The 21,142-nt window shown below is 43.4% G+C and overlaps 1 protein-coding gene across 3 annotated transcripts in view; it reads right to left on the reverse strand.

The window, feature by feature from the left end:
* CAMK1D (calcium/calmodulin dependent protein kinase ID) overlaps positions 1–21,142 on the reverse strand; it is a 218,001-nt gene that overhangs the window by 80,057 nt on the left and 116,802 nt on the right. For all 3 annotated transcript variants that reach the window (XM_064656495.1, XM_064656496.1, XM_064656497.1), the window contains exon 3: positions 8,047–8,121. In XM_064656495.1, coding sequence (XP_064512565.1) covers positions 8,047–8,121 — 75 coding nt within the window. The remainder of the gene's footprint in view (positions 1–8,046; positions 8,122–21,142) is intronic.

The following is a 21,142-nucleotide window of genomic DNA, read 5'->3' on the forward strand; positions in this document are numbered from 1 at the left end:
CTGAAGGAATAAACTCAAGTTGGTGCTGCCAAATTCTATTGTAAAAAAGCCCAATCAAGGCACATACTGTTACCCTAAGAATTTGGTACTGGCCCTTGCTGTGGAGCAGACATTACATCAAATAACTCTCCAAAAGTACTTGTTCATTGTAATCACTAGCACAGAAAAACAAACAGAATTATGAGGTCTTCAACTCTTTCTGTAACTTTAAAGATTAATACATTAGAACAAGGTTTATTTTGAATTTCAGCCAAAACTCTTGTTTTCCTGATTGACAACAGCAGCTTTGCAACAATAGATATCTTAAAGAAAAAAAATCCATTTTCATCTGAGCTGTTCACATTTCTGTAAAAGGAAACATTATAATGCTCTCTGTTCAGTGAAAATGAGAAAATGTTTCTCCATTACCTCTTTATTCTCAAGGCTACAGGGAAAAAAGATAATCACTCTCCATCAGATGTAGAATGGCACTTTGAAAAAAGCCCAACCCTCAGTGTTGGCTTGCTAATGAGTCCTTACTGGGATGCTTTGACTAAGGTAACAATAATAAGTGCAAGCTTTGGAACAAGGATTTTGACAGTTGTTCAAGGTGACAAAACACTGTAAGTGAGTTTGGAAATCGTCATGAGAAAGTCTTTCATAGTCCCCAAGATGAAGAAGATTCTCACTGTTCATCTGTTGCTGTAGGGACTCTAAGATGCTACCCAGAGCTGAAGCCTTTACACATAAAACAGTACAAGGAAGCAACAGGACTGCTGCTCAGTGCCATTCCCAGGAAAAGGTGCTGTGCTTGGAAAAGACATGGGGACCAGGAGTTACCAAAAGTCCTGCCTATAGCCAGAAAAAAGGAAGAAAAATCAAAGTGCTGAGGACAGCTAAGACTAGCCAATGAGCCCATTCACACTTCAGGATCACACACAATCCAAACAATTACAGGTGTCTAAAAGCCATTCTGGTGGTCAATCTGTGATTTATTAATCTGTTACCAACAAATCTGCCCACTCCCACATTAATCTTTCCTAGTCTGCTTTCAACCTCTCAGCAACTGGAAAAGGGGAGACACTCCTTCATATTGAACACTAACCAGCATAACCCAACTGATATAATAATCTTTTTTCCACAAAGGAGAAGATGTGAAATTGATGCTGGATTAATAACTGCCACCGAGTTCCCAGGGGCATGGTGCCAAGAGCAGGTTTATGAAGTGGTCAGCAGCTTGCAAAGCTCTAGTGGGAAAACACTGAAGTACACTGAGATTAACTCCTTTAGCCTTTTCGGAGGGTTGCCTGTGTTGTTTAGTCAATATGCCTTCAGAGATTTCAATAAGGCATAATTTTTTGTAGCTATACTAACAGAATGTGCTCTGACTGCTTTAAGCACTAGAAATAGGCTGGAAGCAAAACTTGTGTTGCCCATGCCCAAATAATAAGGGCAATTTCAAAATCCAACACCCCAGCGCTGCAGTTTGGGGCCATGTGTGCTATATGGTCATACTGAAGGCTGTGATGGGCCCAGGATTCATTTTCCTAAGTGCTTCTCCCACGATCATGGTCTGATGCTCCCAGTCGTGTCACACATGCTCAACCCTGTTGCTGCTGTCCCACTTTGCTTTCTGCATTCACCAGCTGGATCCATCCCTGGAGAGCTGTGCCTTCGATACAACACACTTCCCTCAGTTCAAAAAACTCTTGTCCACAGAAGCAGCAAAAGATTTTTTTCAACACAGTGTGTAGCTATTGCCATATCTTGTTCCACTGCAGACTCACAAATGTTGTTTTGCCCAAGTCACTAGTGTTTCACTCCATAAGCTGTGAGGAAATGAAGCCTAACTAGAGCCCATAAGTCTCTGCTTAGTTGTGTCAAAATCCAAACAAATCTCCCTTGGCACCTCTCAGGCTCCTTCCTGGCTTGAGAGGATGTGCATTAGCCTCCCTGGTGCTGTACTACTTACATAGCATTTGCTCAAAAAGCCCCACCAAAACCAAGTGAACAATTTATTCAATAACTGATTAATATAAAATTCATGTGTATTTGCTTGACCAGGAATTGGGAATAGGTCTTTCCATGGCCCATCCATTAAGTGTCCTAGCCAATAAACTCCATGAGATCCATCTGCCACATAAATCTACTACACATCTTATTCCTGTGGGGCACGAGGAGGTGCATGAAGCATGGGATACAAGGCTTTTGACACATACCCAGTGTATTTTCAATGGATGTCAGGCATTAATTTGGGCTGAGCCTTTTGAGACACTTCATCCAAACCAGGAATACTGGAAATAAAGAAGGACAGAGTCTGTGGGTGTGGGTGTGCAGCTGATGTTCCATCCTGTACTGTGAAACAAACTGAATCCCCTGGCACACGGTCATCAGTGTTCTTCATTAATGGTGGTGTTTCTCTTGTTACCATTACTGTCATTACTAATAATGATAACAAACACACCATCTGTAGAGAAAAGTGATGCTGAGGGGCTTCTCTCAGATGCTTGGACAAAAGTGGTTTCTGCTGCTGAAGAACACTATGCTTTAATCATTCATTGGTGAGGCACTGGAACGGGTTGTTCAGAGAAGTTGTGGATGCTCCATCCCTGGAAGTGTTCAAGGCCAGGTTGGATGGGGCTTCGAGCAACCTGGTCTAGTGGAAGGTGTCACCGCCCATGGCAGGGGGTTGGAACTAAGTGATCGTTAAGGTCCCTTCCAACCCAAGCCATTCTATGATTCTGTGACATAAATTCCATTGTGAGTGCAGAGATAGTTCCTTCTGTCTTTTGCACCCCCCAAGTATGGGAATAAACCTAATCTAAGGAATGTGGTGCGGCAGATCTGTGCTTTGCTTTAATTAGCATCCTGACGCGATAGCGGCTTGGCGTGCGGGATTGCTGTTTTGTAACACAGTGAGTCCTTGCAGGACTCCTTAAGGAACCTGGCAAACACGGCACTTCCCTCCATTGTCTGTTGTTTTTCTTGGAGGCTGAATATTTTCATTGAAATGTCACTTACATACCCTGTCCACGCTTGGCTGCTCTTGGAGTGCACTCAGGCATTGGGCTTTCAAAAAACAAAGGGAATTCAGCACTTAATCACAGCTCAGCACTCCACTTACTTATTAGCAAAATGTGGAGTTGAAAGGCAAAATCCCAAGCAGCGTAGTTCCAGTAATAATAAAAACTTCTGCAGATTTTAGCACCGGTGGGTACCTGCCTGTTTGAGCTGCCTCCCAAGGTGTTACAGGGTTATGAGGCACCTGTGTCTGGCAGGGGAGAGCTGATAAACAGCAGGAATGGGACAATGGGATTCTGAGCCTGCAAACTTGTGGGCAGGGCTCTCCTCTATGCATGACTTGCACCCGGCAGGAAGGAGCCTCCGTCATCTTGGCTTTTCTATGAAAGAAATCATCTGAATAATTCAACAGAATTAAGAGACCAAGCTGGAAAAACCCCAAGGTCAGGGGTTTAGGCTCGGTTTGAGCTGGGTTTTTTTGTAAATGTAAGGAGAAACATTTCAGGGTTGGGTCAACCAGGCTGCTCACCCTAAAAATTGGTTCTCAGCAGAGATGTCAAAGCTTCAGAAGACATCACAAAGGGGAAATACCCTGGAGAACCAGAACCAGCAGTCAACAGGATCTGGGTAAAGCAGCCATCCTACTGAGGGGATCAGATGTACTCTTTGGGAGCACAGCTCCACCAGTGCAGTGGAAAGTTATACCAGACAGGGACTAGGGTTTTCACTTTCTTTAACTAGATCCTAGTATTAATAGGAATTCCTCTGCATTTGGCAATGTTCTTGACTGTGAAAAACAAATGCAGTGATACCCAGAGGTGGGTCTTCTGGTTTGATCATTGCTTGCATGCTTCTCCAAGCCTGGTCTGTCAGTTTTGGAGGTGCCTTTTGGACCCATTTTTAGCCTGTTTTCCGAAGGCAGCGAGGCACTGACTCTCCATCCCAGCTTTCCAGCCCTTAGTAATTTCTGACCTTTTAGATGAACTTCAACCAGCTTTGACAGAAGGGTAGAGATAGCAAAAATATTAAGTTCCTAAATATTTTAAGGAAATATGGATGAATAAAGGAGAATAATGAAATTCCTATCTTAATCGATTTATAATGTGCCCCCCCTCTCCTTTTGGAGAGGCAGCAGCCCCAGCTCCTGTGGCTTTGACTAGTGTAGGTTACAAAAAAATCTCTGGGAAACCAAACTTTGCTGCTTCACACTTCAATGCAGGTGAACAATATAGATGAAGTCAGAGTCAAACCTTGGGAATCTGCTTCCATCTCCCCAGGTAGCACCTTCAGAAACAGCGTTTGCAAATGGATCCGCAAAACTCGGATGGAAAAGATGTTTAGATTGGATATTAGGAAAAATTCCTTCACCGAAAGAGTTGTCAAGCACTGGCAAATGGTGCCCAAGGAAGTACTGGAGTCACCATTCCTGGAGGTATTTAAAAGACGTGTAGATGTGGCACTTGAGGACACGGTTAGTGGTGGACTTGGCAGTGCTGGGTTAATGGTTGGACTAGATGATCTTAAAGGTTTTTTCCAACCCAAATGATTCCATGTGTTTATGTAAATCCATTTTTATGCAAGATTTTCCAGGACACAGAAAATGAATCATCGATACACAAAGAGGCTGATTATGCTAATGAAACATTAGTATCTGACGACACTAACCACAACAGATTATCATGATCTTTCCCTGTACTGACGAGATGAAATAAGGTAGATCGATTAGGAGATACAGTATGGTAATTCTTACCAAGTGGCAACAATAGCAACTAAAAATCCTGTAACTGCTCATTAACAGAGCTTATTATTATACCAAAATACAGTTTCATAAAACTTCTATTTCTGAAAGCAATTTTTCCCCCCTGTTTTTTTACAGTATCCTCCGGGGAATCTCAGCATCCAGAAGGAATGAAACTTTCAGAGTTTCATTTTAGTTTTTGTCTTTGTTGCCTGTGTAGGTCTTAACAGTACTATAGGAAATCCAAGATTGGGAAGGAGCAGGTGTTTTCTTGGTTGGAAAGCACATTATCGTCATGGAAATAAGACAAATGTTCTACAACACTTTTCTATATTGCCTGAAAAATTTTAGCAGAATCATCACAGGAGAGGCAGCGATTGTCCTACATCTGTATTCTGCTTTGCAGTTGCATCCCTAACTCCACCTCATACCAAAGCTGAGCAATACTGCTTGGAGTGAAAGGCAGCAAGGAATTGTCCACAATCTTGCCAAAATTAGAGGCACTAGGTTGGAATATCTTGCACTTTTGGAAAATAAATAAAGAAAAAACAGTCCAGCCCTTTCTAAGGGACAGGATAGTGCTTTGAGACAGCACATGAAATTCTGAGTTGTCAAATTTGGGGATCTCCAGCCTGAACTTCTGGTGTACCCTAGTCTTACCTCTCAGTTTGAACTGTTCTGTGATGGCTTGTATACAATGTATGTGAAAACAAGGTGGTGAAACCAAAGCCAGAGTCCTTATCTCCCCCATGGACATGCCAGGAAACACACAGTACAGATTCACCGAGAGCTAGGTAATCCTGGGAAGAGCTCCCAGGGGCCCTGGCAGGAACAAATTAAGTGTCAAGTAGACACCGACAGCTGCCTCTTAACCTCCCTTTCTTCCAACTCCAGCACAGACACTGAGACCTTTACTTGCCCATATCTTTGACAGAATAAACGAGGTGTGATATTTATGCTTCAAGTTGGCCTGGTAACAAGCGTGGCTTTCATGGAAAAGTAGATGTACCCAAGGACAAACATAAACAGAGAGGTTTGGTCTACCTCCAAAAGCCTTCTCCCACAGAGGTGCTGCAAGATGCACAAGGGCTGTAATGTGGATTTTCCACAACATAGCAAGGAGTGCTCTAAAGGTTGGTAATGAAAATGCTGTCCATGACACAAAATAACCATTGGAAACTATTAGCTAGAGTTCACTTAGCGAGGACCCAGGGAGAAGGGCATATGGATTTGAGATTTGCTGTGCCCATGATACTGACCTTTGAGTGGCCCTGATTTTACCCACCCTTTTTTTATATTCTAAATGCTGCTTCATGAAAGCTGCTTGATCAGAACCCTTTCTGCTTCATATCAGAACCCAAGTTTTAAATGTAGGCAACTGTTGTGTTGTTTAGGAGAAATACACAAAAATGAGAAGATAAAAAACCCACAAGGAATCTAATAATAAATAGGGCAGAAATGTAAACAAATAGATACTTCATGCTGTGCAATGGTTCACAGCTATTGTATCAACAAGTTGGTGTTACCTTGGAAACCAGAAATTATCTGTACATGCCTTCTCCCAAACAGGAATCCATGAAAAGAGGCATGCAGAATGGATTTTGAGCCTTCTGGACTTTGCAGAGTTGCTGCCCAGCTGTTGATGCCAATTGATCCCAAACTCAACTACTGATGAAAGTTCAGAGGCAGTGCAGAGGTTGCACCATCCTTCATGCAACACCCACAGCAATGAGGTGAGTCCCTGGCACTCTTGTCCTCTCCACCGGGGGATAACACAGCCCCTTTCCCAAGAACTTGCAGAAAGGTTATGCCCTGCATTCAGTTCAGTGCTCTTGGTTTACCTTGTAACACAAGGCACAGCTCTTTGTTGAGGCTGGGAATTGCTCAGAGCAGCCATCCCAAAGCATGCTGATGGGTTTCCAGCTGATGGCTTCAGCTGGGCATCTTATCCTGGTGGGCATCAGCGAATCTGTATCCCTCTGGAATAGCTAATGCTTGGCCCTCGGAAAATTGGTTAGCTGGGTTTACAAGCACAGCTATAACAGAAGGGATAATTCTCTAGTCAGTGTTGAATTGTGAGCAAGCAGAAATTTATACCAAGATATATATTCAGTGTCACCTATGATTACAGAACTATATTTCAGATAAACCAAAGATCTGGATGTAAGGAATTTATGAAAGTGAAAGTTACACTACACTGAACAAGCTAATAAGAAGGAATAATATAGATTTATTTTTTTCTAAAGAGATTAAACAAAATCAAGGATTTGTAAAACAACTGATCACAAAACTAGTACTTCCCACAATCCAGCTGGTTTGTTGGAATTTGTACAACACTGATGTTCCTATACAAGTTCTTTTACAGCACTCTGAACTAAAACATGGGCTACAAAAACCATATTCTTCCCACACTGTCAGTAGAACAACTTCTAACAACTGTTACCAATAGACAAGGGACCAGCACAGTCCCCAGCTTTCCCTGGGGTATTTTACCCTAGAACTGCCTCTATCAGATGCTTCAGGTTTCCCTATGGCACATCTGGCTCTTCCCAGCTGTAGTTTACTCTTCTGCCCTATCTGTCTGTTCTGATCTTGTTTGATGTGATCTCACAATTGAATAAGAGAGAGGCTAGAGCTGGTAAGAGGAAATTTTAACTTCAAATCCTGTTTTTTAATTGATTTCAGAATGAGGTAAAAATAGAAGCACTATGAGCATCTGCCTGCCCCTCCCTGCCTTCCTGCCAGGTTGATGTGACAGGAGGACCAGGTCAGCTACAGTGTATCATGCATGTGATGGGATCCTGATTTTCTCAGGTCCAGAGGGGGAAAATGAGGAAGAAGAGGGGCTCTGGTGAGAGAGGTGTGTCAAGGAATAGTGATATGATCTACCACTGCTGCTGAGTTAAGGATGATGCTGTCTTTCAAGTGCAGTACCCATGTACCCATGCACATGGTGGCATCTCGGGTCACCTTGGGCACAGTACAAAGCAGGTACCTGTTGGGACACAGAGAACTAAACCTTGGCAACTCCATACATATGAAGCCTGTTCAGATCCCTTTAACATCTCCTCTTTGCTCTGGTTTGATTTGGGTGACACTCATCACAAAACAATTTAATTCCCAATTTCACAACAACTCAGCCTGTTACAACTGGAGATTCATTTTTAACCACCCACCAGGGATTTTGCAGTCTGTAGCACACTAGACAAATACCTCTCATGTACCCCATCTTTTGAGTTAAAGAACAAAACCAGAACAAGAAGAGGTGGCAATTTTGACACAAAAAATACATTAGGTTCAGTACTTACAACTGCATGACCAGATATAAATGGTTCGGGCTCTCATAGATGTCTTCCAGGGCAACTATGTTTTCATGCTTGATCCTGAAAAACCACAAGATAAGATAAGATGAAATACTGATTTTAATTTTTTTTACATGACTATGAAACATGAAGCTATTTTTAGTTAGGCACTACTTGTCAGTGTTTTATTCACCATCATAAATTTTTTGCAAGGACATGTAGTGATAGAACAAGGGGTAATGGCTTAAAATTGAAAGAAGGTAGGTTTGGATTAGATGTTAGGAATAAATTCTTTACTATGAGGGTGGTGAGTCACTGGAACAGTTTGTCCAGAGCAGCTGTGAATGCCCCATCCCTGGAAGTGTTCAAAGCCAGGTTGGATGGAGCTTTGAGCAACCTGGTCGAGTGGAAGGTGTCCCTGCTCATAGCAGGGGGATTGGAACTCGGTGATATTTAAGGCCCTTCCAACTGAAGTGAACAGCCAGAAGTGCTTCACAGCCCAGAATACTGTTATTACTCAGAGAAATTTCTTTCAATCCTCTCCAAAGGCAAAATGTGTAAGGGTTAAGTATATGGGGCATTAGAAGTTCAGATGAATGAAGATGGTTGGTTGGTTGGAGGTTAAATTCTCAGGACAGCTTCACTGCAGGGTGTAGGGGAGTGGTGGAGGCAGTGTGTAGGATGGCAGGGAGAAAGCAGGGATTTGACTCTGTGGAGAAGCTGGCATAAGTAGGCAGCAGCCATATGACAGCCCCACACTCCTTCACACCAAATTCACCCAGCTCTGATGTCCATCCGGGTCTTCACACCTGAATTTCCCTGCAGCACTGCTAAGCACTGGGTGCTTTCTGTGCAACACCTCCAAGCAACCAATGGGTTTTCTGCATCCTCACCATTCCCACCAAGCCTCTTGTCAAAACACTAGCTTTAAAGACAAAAATCATCTCCACAAGCACCCATCTGATTAACCAGTTGAGCAATGCCTTTCTGGGTTTGGTCCTTAAATGCTTACAAATAATGCACAAAGGATACATTTAGGTTGTGCAAACCCTAAGGAGACTACAAGTACAACTCCAGGGGCAGGATATTAGTTACACCAATTGCAGACAATCATTTTAAGAGAAAGATGGAAAATGCTAAGCAGAGGCCACTCACTAAGCAACAGATGGACATGTTCAGAAAGAAAGTAAACATGCATTGTCAGCAAATCCAAAACTCTACATATGTCTAGGTTCAAGTAGCTTAATTAAGATGCTTAATCATGTATCAGGACCTTATCTTCAGTGGTCCCAAGTGTCCTAACATCTGTGTGATGATGCTGAGAGCAGAAGATCCCCTGTGTCCAGCAGGATCTTTACTGTAAGCACATAGACTAATTTAATTTCCTCTGAATTCACTGGTAAGATTATGACTGACCTGAATTTACACTCATAGTCATCAGAAGCTTATTCATATAATGACCTTCACACACAGGAAATTTAACATCAACAGTAAGCAAACTCAAATATAATGCACTACAGGATGTTAGAGTAACAAGTATATGACTTGGCTATTCACTCTACTTAAATATCTGGAAAATCCCATGATATTTTAGCAAAATTTCCAGGTAGACTGCATTGCAAATTAAATTCTTAGTATTTGCAACAGGAAACCAATACACCACCCACTTGGCTTTATACAGCACATGTGTTAGGAGGTGTTTATTTTGTTGTGCAGGTCTAGTGCCTGGTCCCTTAAGGGTTAGGTAGGGCAAGGGCTGGTTTGCCTTGTTTAGGTTAGCTGAAGGTACGTTACAAATGCAAGCAATTAGTCACTTTTAATGAAAATTCTTATACGTATTTATCCATTTTCCTTTACGCACATGCACATTTACATGATCGTTTGTGTTCCTCCCAGCACCACGATCAGGGCAGTTTAACACAAACAATCTGCCACAGTGTTATCTGCTTAAAGCCCCCAACTCAGAGGTATGGTTTTCACCTTGCCTATATTAACGCTTTGCATTTCTATTTTTGAGAACCCCAGAGGTTCCCCAAACGCCCTCTGAGGCAGCCGCAGCAACCCCTAACCGTGACACACCCCGCCAATGGGTGGGTTACCCACAGAGCAAACAGCCAGGGAGGCAGAGGCCAGAGGAGAGCTCATCAGACATGCAACACCGCACGCCGAGGGCTGCAGCGAGACCCTCTCCCCTTCCTGATTTGCAAACCAAATGGGCACTGCACCACTGTGCTCTCAGAAGGCAGATAAACTCGCTCAGTGCTAGGGGGGGAGAGGAGGTTTAGTCCCACCACTGCAGAGTCCTCTGTATTGAGCCAATCTGCCCCTCTATGAAATCAGATGCAGGATGTGAGCATGTGGGATCCAGCAAATATAAACTAGAAGGCAGCAGCAGAAGCAGCTGAATCACCCCCAAAGTACACAGAGGGCAACGTCTCATAGGGATGAAGGCATTTGGAAGAAGATGCCCCTTTCATAGGTGATGTCTGTGCATACCAGCCACCACACTGGTGGCTGCTGCACTCAAGGGGCTTGCTGAGATGGAGAGGAGGTATTTTTCTCCACTTTCTCTCAGCCTCCCCAAGGCCAGCAAGGCCTTAATTGTGGTGTTACACAGTGTTTAATATCCCTGGTGAAGTGCACGTCTCACACCTGGAAATGAAGCCAGTTGTCCTGCACAGCATTTCTCTACTCGGATGAACTCTCAAATGGTAAGCTATCAAAAGGAAAATGGAATTTAAAATTAAAAAAACCCAGCAACATGGAAATCTCTTGGGGTGAAACCCACAGGTTACATGAAGCTGGGGGGTGTGTTACTGAAGCTGGACCAGAGCATCTGTGGGCTTCCCAGCAGAGGTCACTGCCCAGCTGCAGCTCCTCTGCCTCTCACTCCAGAAATTCACACAGAAATTTGTGTGGTCCTTTCTTCACTTTAAAGCACGAGCAAGCAATCACTTACAGCCTGGATACACAATAATTAAGGCTGAACACTGCTCATTTTAATAGCACCCTGGGGTTTGGGAAATTGGGTGTAGTAGCATCGCATTGTTTTGTTGATACTCCAAAGGCTAATGGGGATGGGGCAAATTTGTCCCACTCCTGTGCAAGCAGATCAGCAGTGCCAGATGTGCAGGTAACAGCCAGACACACACTTCAAGCTTGCGTGGATGTTTGGGTACATTGAGAGCCAAGGAAAGCACTGTGCAGTGGCATCTACTTGATGGTCATGGATCAGGAGGGATTTGAGAATGGGTTAATTAACTCCACTTTTATCCCCACCAGGAGCACCGAGTGAATCTCAAAGGTTCAGAGGATTCATTCTGCTAAGCCTCCAAATGCCTGCACGCAGCCTCCCTGGTGAGCTCGCACAGCAGAAATACTCACCAGACTGTCTGATCTCCTTGAGACCTGACAGGATTAATTTTTTCAAAAGGTGCTGCTCTCACTTTACAAAAGAGGAAGCACTGTGAAGAAAAACTTGAAGGTTTCTCATGAGAGAAGGGAGCAGAGAGGGCCAAGAATCCAGGTGCCTCAGTCCCAGAGTATTATCTTAACCAATGGGCCATATTATTTCCACCCCTTCTCCTTCCCATTTCAGAGAAACAATATTAACCCCACTTGTTTGTAGCCTTTTTCTTCATTCTGTCCTCCCTGCCCATACTCCCCTTTTCCCAATGTGTAGCTCCCACACTGCAACTGATAAACATGCACTGGATTAACTCTGCACAAAGCAACACATCGATGCCATTGAAGTACATGATGGTACAATTATGGCTGTAGCAGAGGGGACACGGACATGCACTGGGGTGACAGCAGTTCCCATTGATTGTTTCCAAAGAAATAAAAAAAGCCCTGAAAGTGAACATCAAAGCATGGACTTAGTTAAAGCAAATTAGATCAGATTACTCAAATTGTTATGAAAAAGGAAACATCCAGCTAAGGAAAATTGCCCTTACCACCCTTTTAACCTCCCTTTCATCACACTTGCTATTTTTCCTGATGCTCCCCCCCTTTCCTGGCAAACACCACCTGCTGCTTGTGTCTCCCACACCCTGATGTGTCCCCACAAATCTCTCCATCTGTGACACAAAGGGCACATGACACCTCCAGTCACCACTGCTTTTTTCATTTTCAGGAATATTCTGAGGCCATTACACAGAAACAAGATGCCTAGAAATAAAAATATAAATAAAGAGAGGCTAATGCTTTTTTACACTCCAGACTCTTCACCCTACAAACCCCATGAGATGCTGCAATCCAGGGGAAAAAAAAAGAGGAAAGTAGATCCAGGAATGAGAATCGGGGAAATTTAAGTATACACAAAAACATGAAGAGGGATTAACCTGGTAGGAAACTATGAAAATAAAGAATGAGTTCCCCATGTTCAGAACAGCCCTGGTTTGGATGCTGTGCCTCAGAAAGACACAAACCATGGGGCTCGATGCAACCATGCAAAATTATCAGGCTTCCCCTCCAGCCTTTCAGGTCTATGATTCTGCCCTGTGGTGTTACAAAGGTGTCAACAACATGAATGAAGGCAATGTTGCACTTGAGCAATATTTTAACACATTATTAGCCGAGCCTTAAAGGAGCAAATTAAGCTGTGCAACCAAGGACTTCAAGTGACTTTTCTGGGCATGGCAGCTGTGCAAACAAGGGCTGATGAAAGAGTGTTTGATCTGTGGCAGAGCCCCAAGCACAGGCTGGTCCCTTTGCTTGCTGTGGAGCCATTGCACAAGGGCATTGATAGGGGAATTGTCATTTCCCCCGATTGCTACAGCATTCAGAAACACAGAAACGTCCACCTCTGAAAGAGCTGAAACACATCCCCGAAACAAGACCCAACTTGACCAGGAGTAGCATTTCCTCACTGTACAAGAGTTTCCATCACACCAAATGGGGAGTGCTGCAGCACTGGAGTGGTGACAAGTACGTGGCATGGCACTCCAGTGACGCTAAAATCCTCCCTTGCCACTGGCCAGCACAGAGACATCATGTCCTACCCACTGCCACCAAGAGGGCATAAGCTCCATGAGCCCAGAACTAGCTTTAATACACAATATTCCCTTCAACATTTGCAAAAAAAAATATTAAAAATCTATATATTCCATGGGCTTTAGCTGGATATTTCTTCTAAGAAGCAAAGGATTGAAATTTGGAAGCTGATGTACAATAAGGGAAACTAAATCCTGTAATGACTGAGCTTTCTGTACATCTCTGCCAGTTCCTGACCATCCCAGAGGCCAAAGGGCTGAAATTAAACCCACTGTGTATTGCCATGGATCATTAATTACAGGGGTAGCACTCTGCACACATAAAAGCAGAGAACCCAGACATTGCTGTTGCTTTGGCTGCTGAGTTGCCAGGAGAGCATGTTAAACACACCAGCTATGAACTACAATTGAATCACTTACATTAACATCTATCATATTTAACACTGAAAACTAGGATCAGTAAGAAGAACACTGTTCAAAAACCTTGGGCAAACATGACAGCCATGTAAGTAGGGCAGGTTCCCCCCACAACAGCTCTTTTCCAAGTCACTGTTACATTTGCAAGATATGACATTTAATGCTGCACCTCCATGAACAGCATGTGTAATGGATAAAATGCCACAAGAAAGCGTGAATAATTTTGTGAAAGCCAGAACTAACAAAGCCTGAGTCTGTAAGGATTTGTGGCTTTGAGTAACCAAATGTCTTTGAGAATCAATGTTCTGTTATTTCTACACGCGCCCTGAAGAGAGTTTTACCAGCAGCATCAGGGTTCCTGGGTTGATGAATTCACAAGCTGACCAAGGGAAATGTTTAAATCACAGTTTTTGCTCTGGATGATCCTGGAAACTTACCTTTGCTCAACTGTTTTATTTGGTTGAAACGAGTCAATAATTTCAACAGGTATTAGGATAGTCTCACGCATGTTCACACAGAGTATCAGATTGCTTTACACTTGAAAGAAAACTATCAAAGTCTTCAGGATGGCTCAGAATGATGCAAGAACACATGAGAACAAACCAGCCTGCTCCCAAGGGGAAACTGTGGTAAGTCTGACAAGAGGGGAATGGGGTGAGATTGCAGAGGTTGGTATGGGGAAGGAAACTGATGGCTGGAAATCCTGGAAATGGCTGGCTGACTGCGGCAGAGCTCTGCCCACCATTCCTGCTCCAGAAAAACCTACAAATACTGATGCTGTCCATGGGACTTGTACTGCCTCATCTCGATGTCATTCTTGTCTTGGGGGACCCAAAACTGAACACAGGATGGGAGGTGCAGCCTCACCAGTGCTGAATACAGAGGGACAATCACTGCCCTGGTCCTGCTGGCTACACTATTGGTCTTTGGGGGCTACGGGATAGAAAAGGGAGGGAGGAGAGTGTGGTGCCTCACATCATACATGTCTGGTTGACTTTCAAGGGTCCAAATTATAAGAGGCTACCAGATTGTTGTCACCAAGTCAACCACCTTCCCCTGAAATGGACACTCTTGCAGACAGAAAGAAGACACTTTGGAAGAAAGGTGGAAGGTTTAATGACACTGAGATTAATTTCTGCTACTTCATGTTTCCCACACTGTCCTCCCACAGCAGCCAGCAAGTACCTGGTACAGCAGTGGTGACACCTTCTGTGGCTACAGAAAGGGCTTTGGTCCCCACCATCTCAGATCAGCAGTCTTCCTCTCTCTCACCCACAAACACACATGCAAATAATGTGAAACAGAGAAACCTCAGCTTAGACACAGAGGAGAGATGTGAACAAAACCAGGCAGATGTCAGTTGCTTGGCAAAGGTAGATCTACAGAGTTTGCAAAGCTAAAACATCTGTTTTTCCTCTCCTACTGCATTTAGATTGCTGGGGCTTTTTTGAAGTTTTAAGTTTAATTTGCTTATTGAAAAGAGCTGGAGGAGATTTTCTGGATTCAGTATTGAATATTCCATTGAATTAAAAATGAAAGAGAACTCATATTTATAAGCCGAAACATAGAAATGGTGCTATGTCCCCTGGCCAGACAGTGTTTTTTGACCTCCTCTGATCTCCTACCACTGTGATACCTTTTGTTCCCACATTGCACATCTCGCCTTGCTCGATCTAATGACTGGGAAAGGGAGGGCTAATTCCACCTCAAAGCCAGATGGTTCCAGTGCCCATATGTTGACTGCCCAGCCAAATTAGTTAAATCTCTGTGGCTGGAAGGCCAAGGAGTTGAACTTTGGGGTCACATATGGGCTTCAAAACACAGACTGCTTACAACACAGAAGGAAATTATTGTCTTTACTAATATCTTTAAGATCTTTATGCTTCTGTCAGGTTAATTTCATCTGCTTTGGAAAACCAGCTAGAAGAGAAAGACCCTGGATGCCCTAGAAGATGGTACACAAAGGCAAGCATGGAGGGATGAGTCACTTCATACACCTTCCCTCAGCTGCATCTGAAGAGAAGACTGTGATAAAAAGCTCCAGTGCTGGTAGCAAGCAGCAAGTGGCTCAGAGCAGGTGTTTGAAGGAAGCCAGAACAGCCAAAATCCATGGGAGAGACACCCACCAAAAGACCTACTTCTATTAGCCTTGAAAGCTGGTGATGATTTTAAAATTGATATTGTTTCCAGTTTAGTTTTTTTAAGATTTAACTCTTCAATTAGGCATGTAATTTTCTGTATGCAAAGTAATGAACCAGGATGGGATTTGTCCTGAGCCAGTGTCCGAGCAGGATGCTGAGTAATTCTGCTGCCAGTGCAGCTGCCTCCTCTGGGGTCTACATGGGGAGAGAGAGGAGAAGGGATGGGGAGGTGCCAGGACATCTTATCTCATGCTTATACAACCTGAACTCTCTCCATTTCATTTTTCAGATCCTACCCATCACCTCTGTAACCTCCTCTTACTCAAGAGTGGAGACCCAGAAATCTTCCCAACAATTTCAATGGCCTTTCTTCCCCAGCACTGCATGCCTTCTATAAAAATGCCAGCCTTATGTACCATGTGCATAAAACATTCTCATGAGATTTCATGGTGATAAAGTCAAGTTGGAGACATTCCACAGCTGGAAACCTGAGCTGTGTAGTTAAGCAGCTGTAACACTAACTGGCTGTGACAAAACCTACCCACATACACCTCACAATTTCTGATCCATGCCCTACCTCATGTTGTACTTCCTAGCAGAGTAACCTTTCTGTTCATTTCTCCAGATCCTGTGGGCAGAGACTGGTCTGGCTCCTTCACTGGCAGGGATATTTGCAGTCTGCCTTCCTTGCACCACTCTGCACAACAGGGCAGCTTGAAGAAGTGGAGACTGTTTGCTCATCTTAAAACTTGGTTCCCTCCTGGGAAGGGGAGAGAGTTGTATAAACTTCCTCAGGTCCCGAGCATGTGTATTTTCCTCCTGGAGGTACTTTCTAGCCATCAAACATGGTCCAAAAGGGATACTGGGGACAGCATCCCGACCATTTCTGAAACAATAGCTGACTCCATCTGTTGTGCCAGGCACGATGCTGGGCCCATTAGGCATGCAAGGAGTGAGCCCACATGCTTGTTGCTTCCCCGGGACACAAGCTGAGGTTATGCCCTCTTCTGCCTTGTATCCAGATCACAGCAGAGCTCAGACAAAGGCTGAATTTCTCCAGCACGGATTCATGCTTTTTCACCAAAAAAAGTAACAAATGAATATAGGCACTTTGAGAATAAACATGAGTGATTCCTAGATCATATACCTGAATTTAGGTGCTGACCTTGTGTTCATTTGTCTCAAGCATTTTTATGGGAATGCTGCTCTGCAGCCATTCAAGGAAAAGAAATTAAAGCTCTGGATCTTCTATTGCTGTAACTTGCAACTCTAGTGAGAAGACTAAGCCCAAATAACCTTCTGAAATGCCCATTCAAGGCAGCAGGAATATCCCTGAGTCAGTGCCACCCCTGATTTCAGAAATATCCCTGATTTCCACAAAAAGCAGATGAAGACATCAGAATGATGGTTTCCGATCCACGTATCCAAATTGGCAGCGATCAAAAAGGCTTGCAAAGCTTGAGCAAAAACCTCCAGCTGTTTAATTTGAAACACATCAAAGCAAGTATTAATGATGAATTAATCATTAAAGGTGAAGAAGATAAAAGTAGTGTCTGCAAGGATTTATCTCAGACAAAACCAGTGCATCATCTTTTAGTTGTTGGCAGCGGCCCTGCTTTTGCAGTGTGGAAACTGTGGATTTACATGTGCAGCCAGTAATTAGAGCTGTTTCCCACTCCCTTGCTTGGGACACACGAGGAGCTACATGCAGTTAAAGGTGGTGAGCACCTCCTGGGCTCCAGAGGGTTGCTCTGGAGGGGTTCCATGAACATAAAAGCAGCCTGAGTTTGCAAAACCCTTGCAAAACAGGAAGACTGACACTCTTGGAAGGGTGATCTGGCTGCAGTCAGAGCAACTATCCTTGTACATTGCCTCACAAAATGAGAAGCTCTTATTAGTTTACAGTGAATGAAGAGCTGAATAGCTGGTATAAGACTCTTTTTGTGGCTTCCTGGTCCTCAGATGAGTGCAGAATGTACACATACATTCATTTACATCTGAAACCTGGCAGCAGATACTACACCTCTGAAAAGAAAGCTCTGCCATCCGTGAAATACCCATTTGACACAGACACAGGGTTGTTGTTGTCTACTATTATCTCCTTCATTGGTTTGAATACACTCTAATGAAGGGTGAATGTTATAACACCCACACACCTGTATAGGTGAGTTGCACAAAAACATGGATAAATGCCTATTTGGATGAGCAGAGTTGAAAGATGTAACAAAACTAGGGATTTCATTCCACCATATGGGGAATAAATGGAGCTGTCACCCAGATGTGACAGAGCTGAGACTCCCAGCTGTGACTTTTACAGAATCTTTAGCTACTGGGTTACCCTAAAAGCTAATGCATATGGGTGTACTGCTGATGATAAGGACAAGTAACAGCACAAAGGTGGAGACGGTTTATGCACTCAGAAAACAGTGATGTAACCAAAAGGACACTTTGGCTCACAGCAGGAAGCAAGGCTATGTTCTACAGGCATATCCAAAGAGGTTTATGACTCAAAATTGCATCTTCTCCACAAGAGAAGCAGAAAAGTAAATGGGCAACCAAGCACAAGTGACACCCTGAACATAAATTTCTTGTTCCCCAATGAAGTTGATGAGTCCTCTGCATGCTCAACTCTGTAAATTGTTGCTGGGCAGCCTAGAAAATCACAAGGCTTGATTGAGTTCCATCAGACTGAGTGAGCACATGATAATTAAAGCAGATTACAGTTCCTCAGTGCCATGCTGGCAGCCAACAGTGTCATATTTGCCCCGTTGCAGGTGTCTCCTACAGTGAAGAAAAGCACATGCCATCCAAAATTAGTCAGAGACCCTGTGTAGGGGATGTAAGGGGTACAGTAAGAACCACTTTGCTTCTGCTAGCAGGTGTGGTTTTGAGTCTTGATCAAGTCTCACTGTATTTGTCTATCACCAGGGCCACTGTGCATCAGCTCTGCTTGCCTGCACCCTGCCTGCCTGGGAGCACGGAAGTCCAGCAGACCGGGATGCTGGAGCACAGCTCTCTTGAGGCTCCTGGAAAATCCTTAGCTGGCATCTAGGCAGAGGTCTGACTCAAACACTAGGTCTGCAGGGACAAGCCACATGACAAACTCATCACCAGCAACCTGTCAGAAAACTCCCTCCTTCCCACCAAGTTACTGGGAAGCCAATTTATTTTATTTATTGAGACAGAAGGATAAGTAAGAGGCTAGGCAGGTTTCCACATTTCATCATCACTGTATTAGGACACTCCTACACAGAAGGCTGCTCCCCCAGTTGCCTGTGGGAAGTGCCAATAGCCCTCGGGTGAGTCATATACACCCTATACCATAAAAGAGTAAGTGGGAAAGCTCTGCACAGCGGGGGATTGATCTCGGAGGGCGATCGTGCCACTCTGTGTTCATTATGAGTTACTGTCCTCAATCACAGACTGTAGGAAACCAAACTCAAAGGCAGATCCAGTTCTCCTGACACCTGTGTGAAAGCAATGGGACTCCTGAAAGTCCCAGAGCCTCTTCTTTGCACAGCTGGTAATGACAGAGAATACAGCTCCAGTCCTCCATAACAGAACCTGCCTTCTCAAAGCTTAAGTGAAGGCTACTGATGTTAAAGCTTGTCTTATTTTCAACCTTCCCAGATACTAGAGACAAAAATATGTCCCCTACTTCCACTGCTATTGGGCTTGCTTTGCACGTGGTCTTCAGGAAAGAAGCAGAAGGAGGGAAGAGAAAGAGAACTCCCAGCGATGGACAGAATTAACTGTGGAGTAATTCAGCTGGGCCAAATCTTGGAATCTTTATTCAAGCAAGACTGCTGGGGATCTCACTCGGCTGGATTCACATCTTGGCAGCATCACTGAAGAGTCCAAAGTAGACTTGAACTCAAACCACTAAGTGCCAGGAAAGTCACTTAACCAGAACAATATAATTAGCAGAAATCCTTGTTAATAAGGATGCATTTTGTTTGTGTATAACAGCTAATTGGGTTTTAACCAAGTGAGAATAAGTTTGAGAAACCTAATCTCTCCAGTTTTACAAAGGATATCATAAAGGGGGTCTAATTAAAAGTTAAATAGTGTTGAAGTTCATTTATCCCTGCTACTTATATCACTGTGGAGCATAGGGACCCTACTTATAGGTTTCTATTTTTAGGAGAGAGAAACCCGAATTCACAAACGTCCCCAGAGTGCCTTTGGAGAGGTAACAGAAGAGTTTAAACCAGATGCCAGGTCTATACTTGCAGCCACTTGCCCAGTAAAGAGTGCTTTAAATTGCAGTTCCTTCTTTTCTTATGGCATGGAAGTATAATTTTTAAGAGCATCCACTCTTAAGGATGAGATTTCTAAAGATTATTAGGTACCTTATGATGCAAGTAACTTCCACAGCAACTAAGCATCAAAGCACTTTCAGACTTCCTCACGGATATCTTCAGATAGTTAAATATCTTAAAAATATATCTCTAAATTATTTCGGAAGGCGATATAGGCATTAAAGGGCTGGAAGACTGGAATTTTTCCATGGTTTTAAATCCCTAATAACCACTGCAGAAGGAATTTTGCTTTTTAAATATGTCACTGTGGCACTGTCCTGATCCAGAGCATGGAGGTTAACAACACCAATACTTCAGACAGTAACAAGCAGAATATTAATGTCGTAAGCAGCAATTAGTGTTAAAAGACAGCAAATCCTTCATGTAAAATAAATGCATGTCTAGCTGTAGGAACAGTAGGGCTAAAGAGCAATCCTGCAATGACACGTGGTTATTTTTCCACTATTCCAGCTAGGTTTTAACACTGCCCATTGACTTTTTGCAAGTCATGATGAAGCTGAAATGGGAATGAAAATACTTTGAAAGCAAGAGTTAATAAATGTACTTCAAAGGACAATGATAGCAGATTTGTCTTTGTCAAGTCCTTGTTTTCATTCACACAACTAAAAAGAAATCAGTATGAAAAAGTGGGTTGTTTCACGCCATTCAAGAAAAGGCTTTCTAACCAACCGACTTATAAACTACAGTGCTATAGATTTCTAATATTTTATGCAGCCAAGTCACACATACAAGTCACACATGGTGACTCATTTTTTCCTAAGCAATACATCTAATTAATTCAAGGTGTTTAGAATGAAAGGTAGCTATTAGATGAAGTCTAAAATAAATGGTACGAAATGCAGCCTTAGTGCAGATGGACACAGGGCATTCTGATAATATCACCCTCTCCTCTGCTGTGCTAAAAACTGTGTTGCTCACCACAGATGATGCTGAATTAATAAATTAAAGCTGCATCTTGTTTAAAGAGCATCTGCCACTACAGCTTGTCAGCATGATGCTGGAGGACCCCTGATACAACAAATCTTGCTTCACATGGGGTATGTCAATTTTGAGCTGGGTGTTTGGGATGAAGGCATTCTTCAGCCCAGAATTTGAGGCTACTCAATGTTTGGCTGCTCCCACAAGAAAAAGGAGCTACAAAGCAAGGGGTGTGATTCTATAGCATTCACTCCTACCTATTGTCTGCTTAATTGGAATGATGCATTCATTTATGATACATCATGAAACA

Source organism: Pseudopipra pipra, chromosome 5 (genome assembly GCF_036250125.1).
Source record: "Pseudopipra pipra isolate bDixPip1 chromosome 5, bDixPip1.hap1, whole genome shotgun sequence".
NCBI lineage: Eukaryota > Metazoa > Chordata > Aves > Passeriformes > Pipridae > Pseudopipra > Pseudopipra pipra.